A 10,618-nucleotide genomic window follows, 5' to 3' on the forward strand; every position below is an offset into this window, starting at 1 on the left:
AGCTCTTTTACGGGTGTATATCTGCAAAAGATCCGTACACGTGGCGACAACCTATTGTCCAACGGGCAATTATGCAATTAAACCCATTTTATTTTTCACACACGTGGAGATCTCCTATTGGCCAATTAGGTAAAATATGCAAAAAAACCCCTACATGTGGAAACTAAGACACTTTCTTTTCACAACTCCAAGCAATCCTCAGTACAAGCCCTATCATTCATCTCTCCCTCGCTTTCCCCGAACTCCATCGAGAGAGCTCGAGAGCTCGAGAGCTTGAGAGCTGGCAGCAATGGAGGCGCTGAAGCCGGTGGGGATCGCTTGCCTCTCCTCTCCTTGCCCTCTCCTTCCCAAACCTCCATCCATGGCGCCGTTCCCAGTCTCCAGACCCTCGAAGCTTCACAAGCATCCAATGCCCGCAACCCGTTCGACGAAATGGGCCGATCGTCTGCTCACCGATTTCCAGCTCCTCCCCTCCTCCCCAGACCCTCCTTCCCTTCTCTCCGTCCTCTCCCCGCCTCCTCTTCCCTCCTCCGCCGATCGCTCCCTCCCCCTTCCTCTCCACTTCTACCAGGTTGGCTTCCTCGTTTGCTTGTTTTTTGCTCTTTGTTCTTTGGTTTTCTTGGCTTTTTTGTTTTAGGGTTTTTTTGGTTTTTATTTGGTTTAGATTCTTGGAGCGGAGGCGCATTTCTTGGCAGATGGTGTGAAGAGGGCCTTTGAAGCAAGAGTTTCGAGGCCGCCTCAGTATGGGTATAGCCAGGAGGCGCTTCTTGCTCGCCGCCAGATCCTCCAGGCTGCTTGTGAGACGCTCATGGATCCGTCTTCCCGCGCTGAGTACACCCGGGGGTTGCTTGAGGATCCTGGGTCCACTCTCACCACCCGCGTACCATGGGACAAGGTGTTTACTCTTTTTGTTTCAATGAGTTTGCGGTTGATGTTTGTTGTGGTGAGCGGTGTTGGTTTGTTTTGGTGTTGTGTTTGGGTAGGTTCCGGGGGCATTGTGTGTGCTGCAGGAGGCAGGACAGGCGGAGATGGTGCTTCAGGTTGGGGCTGGGTTGTTGCTTGAGAGGCTGCCCAAGCAGTTCAAGCAGGATGTTGTGTTGGCGATGGCGCTTGCTTATGTGGACCAGTCAAGGGAGGCGATGACACTGAGCCCTCCTGATTTTGTTGCTTGTTGTGAGGTGCTTGAGAGAGCTCTCAAATTACTGCAGGTAAAAATGATCCATTTTAAGGGTCTTGTATCTGGAAAATGTCTGCATTTGCTTTTTGAATGTTGCATGCCCTTTGCTTTGCAATCTATTATTACTTAATTTTCATTTTTGGGGTCATGTTAGACAATCAAACTTTGATGCTTTACCAATGCATTCAAAATTTTCTTTAGAGTAATATAGATTAAGAACAACTTGTACGGAGTTAATTTGAATAGTTTATAACTTTATGGTCAAGTTTCCATCATTGAAGAGATCAACTAAAGTTTTACCAGTGTAATTAAAAGCGCTAGGCGCTAAGACATTTTATTGCCTACCCGAGGCAAGAGGCGCTACGAAAGGCGCTCGCCCGAACAAAGTAAAGTGCTAGTTAATATATATATATATATATTACATATATATAATTTTTAGAATAATTAAAGTCACATGCTTCCACCAAAACACCAACCTTGTTTCATCTTCATCTTTTGTCGTTGTATGCTATCCTGGTCAGACTTTTATGGCAAATGCTAATTTTGCCACCTCTTCAATTATCTCTAATTGATTAGTTAATTCCTTAATTTAATCATTAGTTTTAAAAAATAGCAACTATGCATTTAAACCTCTTAATTTTTCTCCTCTAAATTTATTTCCTTATTTATTAACAAGCGTGCCTTTTTAAAACCACCTAATTTTTCTCCCCTAAATTTATTTCATACTTTATTAGTAAATGTGCCTTTTTAGAATTCCAATAAACACTAATTGAAAGCATTAAATAAAAGGCTTATATCAAGAAAAATAAGACAGACGCGCCTTTTTAATGCCTGGCGCCAGGCAAAAAGCGCTCGCCTAGACTCGCCTCATTGAAGGCGCCTTGCCCAGAGGGTGTTGAGGTGCTAAGGTCTTGCCTCGCTTGAGCGCCTAGGCGAGCGCCTTTCTCGCTTTTAATAACACTGAGTTTTACATAGTTTTGTCATCAAGATTTCTGAGTCTTCTTAGTAACACTATTACCATAAGGGGAACTAGTGATGCTAAGATTGAAAGCGCCACTGGTTCCTTCAATTTGTATCTTTTACTCATAAAATAGTCCTCTATGGTCTTGTGGTTGTTCTTGTATGTTTGTCTGAAAATGTATGGTAGCACATATTCTGCACATATATTCTGATGGGTATATCCTGCATCTTTGAGACACAACCATGCTTGGATACCAAATGCACAACTCAATCTGGTGAATGCAGGAGGAAGGAGCAAGCAACCTTGCACTGGATTTGCAGGCTCAGATTGATGAGACTTTGGAAGAGATTACCCCTCGTTGTGTTCTTGAGCTTTTAGCAATGCCCCTTGATGAAGAGTACCGAATAAGACGGGAGGAAGGCCTGCTTGGTGTCCGTAATATATTATGGAGTGTCGGCGGAGGAGGTGTTGCTGCCATAGGAGGAGGATTCACTCGTGAAGAATTTATGAATGAAGCATTTTTACGTATGACAGCTTCTGAGCAGGTAAGATATATTTTCGGGGATTTTCTATCTTGTGCATTGTAGTCTTGTTACTGATGTTTGCTGAATTTCGGTTCTGAAGGTAGAATTATTTGCCACAACACCAAGTAACATCCTGGCAGAGAGATCTGAAGTGTATGGTGCGGCACTTGCATATGTTGCTGAGGCCTTTGTTCGTAAGAAGCCCCATCTTATCAAGGAAGCAGACAGGCTGTTTCTTGAACTTCAGCAAACCAAGGAATCTTCAGTAGATTCTCTTTCTGGTTTCACCAGCAGCACTGATGATGAGATAAATTTTGCACTTGAAAGGGCCCTTTGTTCCCTGCTTGTGGGAGATCTTGATGGCTGCCACTTGTGGTTAGGCATAGATAGTGAGAATTCACCACACAAAGACCCATCCATTTTAGAGTTTATTTTGGAAAATTCTGATGCCAACAATGAAAATGATCTTCTTCCTGGGATATGCAAACTGTTAGAAACCTGGCTTACGGAGGTAGTTTTCCCAAGATTTAGAGATACAAAAGGTGTACAATTCAGGCTTGGAGATTACTATGATGACCCTAGTGTCCTTAGGTATCTAGAGGGTCTAGAGGGAGGTGGAGCTTCACCTTTAGCTGCTGCTGCAGCTATAGTTAAAATTGGGGCTGTGGCAACTAATGCACTTGGCAATGTCAAGTCAAGTGCCTTTCAGGCTTTGCAGAAAGTGTTACCATTGGGAAACATGATGGCAAGGGTGGATATAGGGGAAAATAATGGATGGCCTAATTCTTCTCCAGAGATGCAAAATGATGAGTCCATTGAGGGGATTGATTTAGATCAATCAGGGGCTCAAGCCGAGGTGTCTAGAGAACCTAGTTCTGAAGATCATGATGGGCAAGATCTAACATACACCATAAAAGATACAAGCATAAAGATTATGTGTGGGGGGCTGGTGATTGGTTTTTTGACTCTAGCAGGGCTCAAGTTTATACAAGGAAGAAATGGGCCTTCCATAACTGGGAAAGAAATAGGTTCAGCAATGGCTGTTATGGGTAATAGTTTAATCTCCTATGCCTACATTATTCCAATTGCTTTTGTACTTTGCTTCTGTTTAATATAATCAGGAAAGATATGCTAATATCACCTGTGTTTCAGATGCATCATCAAATGATAACTTGGTAGAGGAGATACCCAAAATGGATGCCAGGCTTGCTGAAAATCTAGTTTGCAAGTGGCAAAATGTTAAATCCCATGCTTTGGGACCTGATCATTATCTTGCAGAACTGCCAGAGGTGAGAAATGCATTCTCTTCTTTCTTCTATAATTTCTGCATAAATGGCTGATGCTTCTTTCCAGTAATGAAAGTAATTCTTCAAACCATGTGGCTGAATAGGTGCCACATTTTCATTATCAAGTTATTCAGTGAGAACTTTTTGTGAACATATTATGGAATTAAATTTTCTTTCTCTGAGTGTAGTGATGAGGCCAGTGTTATCAGACACAAGTTGCATTTTATAGTTTCTTTATAGTGACATTGAGGAAAGCCTTAGCGTATACATTAAGCACAAGTTTTCTCACTTCTATTATTGACTAATACTTTTCTCAACAATCCACTACCTGTTACACTTCCAACAGACATTTTTTAATTACTGGTGCCTGCCACATCTTGCTGTACATTGTTGATAGTTGATGTACTTGAAAATTTCTATTTTTCATGAATGTTGCTATTGAAAAAATGAAGGATCTATTTGTGTGCTGCTCCAACCTAATTCGCATTCTTGTTCAATGATCGTGTGTTACGCTGCTTCAGTTGAATTTTATTGAAGTTGCATTCTTATATAGGTCTATGATCCCTAACCTAGCCAGTGTTATGTTGATGTTCTACTGCACTGTTATCACATCCAAATTCCAACAGGACATGCCTTTGTAGGGTACCCTTGTGAAATTAATTCAATTTTAGGTTGGAGCAAAAAGCCAACCCTCCTAGCTGTCAACCATGTCTTTTATAATTAGGCGGTTTATTTTTAAGCCTTCATTGCAAAGTGGTATCATTTCTAGTAGTCATGGAAAAGCCATTTATGCATTGGAGTCATTGACAGGTTTTGGATGGTCGAATGCTAAAGATTTGGGCTGATCGAGCAGCAGAGATTTCACAACGCGGTTGGTTTTGGGAATACAAGCTGTTAGGCGTGACAATTGATAGTGTGACTGTTTCAGTTGATGGTAATCGAGCTATGGTGGAGGCAACAATCGAGGAGGCAGCTCGCCTAACCGACCCAGTTAAGCCTGAGCACAATGATTCCTACAACACAACCTACACCTCAAGGTACGAGATGAGCTTCTCCAAGTCAGGCTGGAAGATAACTGAAGGAGCTGTCCTCAAATCATAGATGCCCCACCCTTGTGCATTTCTTTGTGTGTAAATAACCCTTGTTGTTTCCTGAACTGATTCTTTTGTTGTTGTTGTTGTTGTTGGTTTTTTTTTCCGCCCAAATTTTGTGAAATCAATAAATCCATGGTTTTCATTGAAAATCAAGAAACACTCATCATTTCAGAGGGTGAAGCATTATCAAAGCTTTCATTTGTTTGGCATGCTTGTTATGATGTATGTTGTAGCTGTACAGTGACCCACAACCTCCTCTTTCACAGCAGGATATTATTGAAATAGAAAAATGTACAGCATTCACGGAGTAGAATCAGAAGAATTGGATTGATTTCGAATTGGAATACAGTCCATTTCTGCAGCTGCATGACCTCTTGTACATCATTTGTGGTGTAAAGCTCAGTCCAAACATCTCTTTAAGTGCATGCTCGGGTTTCAGGAAACCGGTTAGTTTTGCAACTAGAGATGCACTCTCACTGACATGTTCCGTGTTTTCCGTCTCAGACCACAATAGGTTTGCGAGCTGCATCCTTCTTTTCTTGGAGCACAATTCGATTCCCCATTTTGAGTAAAGTCTCTCTCTTTCAATTGCCGATAACCTTCTCCACATTTGCCTACATAGCATTTCCCTTTCTCGACGAAGATTTCTCATGCTATTCATTGTAAATCATTGTTATACATAGTTACCCAGTTAATAGAGAAATGATATATAATGAAAGCTGAGGAATGTACATTTACCTTGAAAAGAATGTGTCCTTGAGAAATAAGAGTCGCCTACGTTCAACTTCCATGTAAACCGAGTCCGCTGGATCGCCTTTAAAAAGAAGGAAGAAGTATGTTCTATGGATCAAGGAAACATTGCATGCATGCCAAAGCTCTATAATGTCTTTCCGCCTTTTCTCGAATTCCATCGACCAGTTTGTCATTGGATCAAGCCCGATGTCCTTCACACTGCTCGTCATTCCAAAATCTTCACTTTGTCTTAACTCCTGAAAACATACACAAAGAAAATTAAATCAAGAGTAACAACAGCAGTAAAATGCAGTAAATTTTGTGCACAGTATTTCTTAGCGGACCTGGCTATCGGTTGTCGTTTTCTGATATTGTACTTGAGCAATCTCCTTCAGTTCGGTAACAAATTCACATATGCTGGTAATATTATCTTCAGAAACACATTTTTTATTCGGTTTCTTGAACACATCATTAGAAGCTTTTTGTTCAGGATTAGATCCTAATGCAATGTGCTTTTGATAGATACCTTGAGGTCTTGTATGGAAGTCTTTCACACATTGGCTAGGCATCATCATTGTGGCCCTGCAACTCCTGCTTTTCCTTAGTGCCAAGCTTCTATAGCTTTCATCACTGTACACCCTTATGGTATCAGTTCCATTTGTTCTCACATTCTGTATTTCCTCCTCTTTCACTAATGAGAGTGCCGATACTTCATTCGGGCACAACTTAACAAGATTATTATCAGTGTTAAAACTTGCACCTTGAGATGCATGCTTCTGGTGATTAACACTTAGCAATGGATTGGACTCTTTGTTTGCACTTGTTTTCTGCTCTACTACCTCAATACATTGCACTTCCTTGCAGAGGTCTTCGAAATCAGAGTAAGAGTCTTGCTCGGCCTCCTCTGTCCATTGACGCGTTACCAATACACTATTGGACATTGGACCAATACTTAAATTCCTCGGTGAGGTATAATATTCTTCTTTTAGTGGATCAAAAGTGGTATCAGATGCCGAAAGTACATCATCATATGCATTTGATACATAAGATGCTGAAAGCTGGCTAAGTTCATCCTATCAAAAGCGAAAAAAAGAATGGAGTGATACATATATACATATCGATATAACGTTGCAGAATTAATAGTTGGAATTTTGAGAAACACAAGTACCCATTCTCTGGAAGCTTGTTCATCCCCTACCACTAACAGCAAATCCTCAAGCCGAGACTGAGCAAGATCTCGCTGTTGAATTAGTTCTTTCATCTCTTTCTCCATCTACAAAGAAATATGATATATGATTTACATGCCCATAAAGAGAGTTTATGTCATTACTTCAGAAAAAAAGAAAAGAAAAAAGAAATTCATACTTTCCTGATTCGAGCATCTCTCTCCCTCAGAGCTACGGAATGGAAAGTGCCGGAGGTTGAGCTGGTATATCTAAGTTCAGTCTCCAATGTAGCAAGTTTTTTCTGCAAATGCTTTACCATGGCCTTGTCTGACATGACTGCATTGACATGAGCACTAGTAACAACTTCTCTTGCACATTTAGCGAACAAAAGCGTATTTCTGGATTGCTCAAAATGACTTCGAGCAGGGCTTATCGTGCAAATTATCGCTGTTCTTGCATTACCACCCAATGAAGATTGCAATATGCGAGTCAACTTTGAGTCTCGATATGGTATGTGCCCGTTTCTTCCCTTACTGAATTCGAGAGGGTAGATAGAAGATGAAGAGCAAAAAATATAAGAACAGAAAGAAAATGTAGAAGATTTCAACAACCTTAGTTTACGAATGACAGTCCCGAGTGTCAACAAGCTTCGGTTTATGTGGGAACCTTCTTTAAGTCTAATGCCTTCAGATAAGGCCTGAGATGCTCGTTCACTTCCAGCCAAATCAATGAAATTCTGTTCCCAAGCTAAAAAAGGATCAACCTTTTGTGTCTAATTGATTTTTTTGATTATTCAAAGTTCAAGTGATAAAGAGAAACTTCATACCACACTGGCAGACAAGGTGCTGAAACTGTCCTTATCCGAATACCGTCTAGCAGAACTTTCAATTGTCTGCAGAAATCTAACAATGAGCAACAGAACAACAACTAATCAAATTAATATTTACATACAAGTCTTAGAATTTGATGAGATCTTGAGCTCATTTCATTCAAAGAGGTCTCTCCAATCTGTCTTTGAGCTGATCGAAAAGAAAATAAAGAAAAAAACAATGATCAGCATTAAAAATAAAAATTCAATGAGTTGAAACAAACAATCCTTATTACAACCTTGACAAAACAAAAGCAATGCCTTAAGATGATCCTTGTTTCTTACTGTTTCTTCTCTAAGTTTCTCAACAAATGTTCCTCGCTAAAAAGAAAAAGTGTCAGCATGAACCCCTTTTTCCCTTTGATTACATTTCATTGATTGTTTTTTTATACCTCTGGGTCATCAAGAACACGAAGAGGCCTAGCATCGGTACTTAGTAGATCTCTTACAACTTCATTGTATATTTCAATTGCTGAAAACTTCAAGACAAATTCCCTCTCTTCATGCTGCAACAAAAACAAACTCAAAACACACAAACTCATGTAATCCCAAATGACTCTCAAGTGAACATAAAGAGTACCCTTTCTATGTATTCATATACATCTGCAACACTACACTCTGTAATTCCATTCATTGTGTATGTCTTTCCACTGCTTGTTTGGCCATAAACAAAAACACTTGCTAAACAACAAACAAACACAATTCATGAGTTTTAATGACAAAATTACAGAAACAGAAACAAGCAGAGAAGAGAGAAACTCACAATTAACACCATTGACAACTGAAAGAACTACTTCCTTTGCTGAATTCTCATACACTTTCTTTGTTGTGCACTCACAACCAAATACTCTATCTATCATTGAAAAATATAACAAAATGCATAAGAACAGTTGGATCTATGCTAACTAAACAGGAAGCAAAACACTCACCAAATTCATAAAAACATTTGTTTTGATTCATGATGGTGGTGTTACTAATACACTCCCAAACTGAAAACTCATTCCTTGCAATCTCCATTGAATTCAGAGGCCTTATTCTCACTGACACTAACATCCTCTCCTCCTTTCCTCCACATCCATCACCAATAACCATAACTTCATCTTCTCCTGCTATTCTCATCTTTCAAACTACATCCACAACAACAAATTATTGAATGCACATAATTCCACACTCAAGAACAACCACAACAAATGTTAAAATTAAACAATATGGAACAAAATGGACATGCATTACCTGTTGCTGAAATTCAAGCAGATTCCCTACTTGAGATCTCTTACCAACTCCATCACCATCACTTTTCTCTCATTGTAGTACTCTTCTCCAAGCTTTCTTGAAAGAAGAGTGAAGATGAAGGTGTGATTAGCTTAAAGAAAGTGCATGAAAAGAAGAGAAAATAAACAATGGTGATCTTTTTTCTTACTCCATTGATGTGAGCTCTGAAACCCAGCAAGCTTTTTTCAACTTCCTGAGTGTGATATTGTTACTCTGGAGTTTGTTTAATTGATGTAATTATTAGCTTTAGTCTTCAAAAGAGAAATGAGAATTGAAGGTGGGAAATGTAAAGAAAGGGTGGGAGAATATCAACGGTATTTTTTTATATTAATATTTATATTGTTATCGAAAGGCTGACATGGCGCGAAATTCTGTCGGGAAGTTGGCATTTTCCCGCCGTATTTCACGCTGCCACTGTGAAAATAATGACACCAACCAGTATATCCATGATTTACAATCAATAAATAAATTTTTTATTGATATAATTAATAAATAAATCATAAATATTCTTTAAACTTTTCCTTTTTTTTTTAAAATCTTATTATTGATATATAAATATATATAAGAAAATAGATAAGTGACAGTGTACTTAAAAATATAATTATTATTATATATATCTATTTAATAAAGTAATAAACCACAATTTTATTAAAAAAAGGAGATGAAGACAAGACAGACACTTTTATTAAAGAAAAAAAGAGATGAAGACAAAAAAGACCCATAAAAAAAATAGCACCAAAATAAAAATATAAACCGAGATCTCTCGTTAGTGATGAGGCACTCAAAATAAAAAGAAAGAAAAAAAAAGAAGAAAAAATAGAGAAAGTGGAAGAGAAAAGAGCAGCTGGACCAGCAAATACTACCGTCTGGAATCACAAGCATGACTGAGCTGCCTGGGGGAGTAGACCATTCTAAAGCTATATTAGAATATGTATCATCGTCTGGAATCACACTTATGAAATTGAGGGAACGCTTGATTCTAGTTTGCTGTTGAGGATCTGTAGCTGTGGAAAATTAAAAAAAACACATATTAATAATTTTAAAAATAACATAATGAAAAAGATAAAGAAATAATTGAAATATGCGATTATTTTTTCTAACCATATATTTCAAATAATGGCTTTAGAACTGAGATCTCATAATGTCTGTTGATTAGAATTTAACGAAAGTAGCCCGTAACTATTATAAATATAAGCATGAGAAAGTGTAGAAAAAAAAACATAATATATGAATAAGTACGTAAATCATAACTAAAAGCAAATTGAAATGTCCAATAGAGTATATCCTCAGTTCTCGGGAGCTCTCCATATGAAGAGATACATAAAAAGTCATAAAACACATCAATTATAGCATAAGAAATTTAAACACTTTTGATAGTAATTAATTAAAAATGTTATTTGGCTAATGTAATATTTGGCATGAATGTATATATCAACAATTCACTGATGAGAACAAAAATTAAAATTATTAAATTGGTATTTATTTTATTGGGGACACTATTTTTTATTGTTGTAAAATATTTTCCTAATATAGCAAAA

The 10,618-nt window shown here is 38.3% G+C and overlaps 2 protein-coding genes across 2 annotated transcripts; one reads left to right on the forward strand and one right to left on the reverse strand.

The window, feature by feature from the left end:
- Positions 1-172: 172 nt before the first annotated feature.
- Positions 173-5,145, forward strand: LOC120255790 (protein ACCUMULATION AND REPLICATION OF CHLOROPLASTS 6, chloroplastic). The gene is made up of 7 exons (XM_039263564.1): positions 173-571; positions 665-895; positions 984-1,208; positions 2,423-2,683; positions 2,763-3,711; positions 3,815-3,951; positions 4,759-5,145. The coding sequence occupies exons 1-7, from the start codon at positions 290-292 to the stop codon at positions 5,047-5,049; spliced, it is 2,376 nt and encodes a 791-aa protein (XP_039119498.1). The 5' UTR covers positions 173-289; the 3' UTR covers positions 5,050-5,145.
- A 202-nt stretch (positions 5,146-5,347) lies between these two features.
- On the reverse strand, positions 5,348-9,277 carry LOC120255789 (kinesin-like protein KIN-7F). Its single transcript, XM_039263563.1, has 15 exons — positions 9,229-9,277; positions 9,042-9,133; positions 8,738-8,935; positions 8,572-8,661; positions 8,389-8,489; positions 8,201-8,314; positions 8,048-8,129; positions 7,892-7,959; positions 7,767-7,832; positions 7,552-7,676; positions 7,140-7,473; positions 6,943-7,047; positions 6,119-6,847; positions 5,781-6,031; positions 5,348-5,695 (listed from the first exon to the last, which is right to left on the reverse strand). Exons 3-15 carry the CDS (start codon positions 8,925-8,927, stop codon positions 5,356-5,358), a joined length of 2,595 nt encoding a protein of 864 aa, XP_039119497.1. The 5' UTR covers positions 8,928-8,935; positions 9,042-9,133; positions 9,229-9,277; the 3' UTR covers positions 5,348-5,355.
- Positions 9,278-10,618: the final 1,341 nt, after the last annotated feature.

This window comes from Dioscorea cayenensis, unplaced genomic scaffold (assembly GCF_009730915.1).
Source record: "Dioscorea cayenensis subsp. rotundata cultivar TDr96_F1 unplaced genomic scaffold, TDr96_F1_v2_PseudoChromosome.rev07_lg8_w22 25.fasta BLBR01001193.1, whole genome shotgun sequence".
Lineage (NCBI taxonomy): Eukaryota > Viridiplantae > Streptophyta > Magnoliopsida > Dioscoreales > Dioscoreaceae > Dioscorea > Dioscorea cayenensis.

Excerpts from the sequence above, each read along its gene's own strand:
- LOC120255790 (XM_039263564.1), top strand. The coding sequence starts at position 290 with ATGGAGGCGCTGAAGCCGGTGGGGATCGCTTGCCTCTCCTCTCCTTGC. Across the intron at positions 896-983 it reads CCCGCGTACCATGGGACAAG|GTTCCGGGGGCATTGTGTGT; the intron begins GTGTTTACTCTT and ends GTGTTTGGGTAG. Across the intron at positions 3,952-4,758 it reads ATCTTGCAGAACTGCCAGAG|GTTTTGGATGGTCGAATGCT; the intron begins GTGAGAAATGCA and ends AGTCATTGACAG.
- LOC120255789 (XM_039263563.1), bottom strand. The coding sequence starts at position 8,927 with ATGAGAATAGCAGGAGAAGATGAAGTTATGGTTATTGGTGATGGATGT. Across the intron at positions 7,474-7,551 it reads ACTGTCATTCGTAAACTAAG|TAAGGGAAGAAACGGGCACA; the intron begins GTTGTTGAAATC and ends TCTCGAATTCAG. Across the intron at positions 6,032-6,118 it reads AAACGACAACCGATAGCCAG|GAGTTAAGACAAAGTGAAGA; the intron begins GTCCGCTAAGAA and ends GTATGTTTTCAG.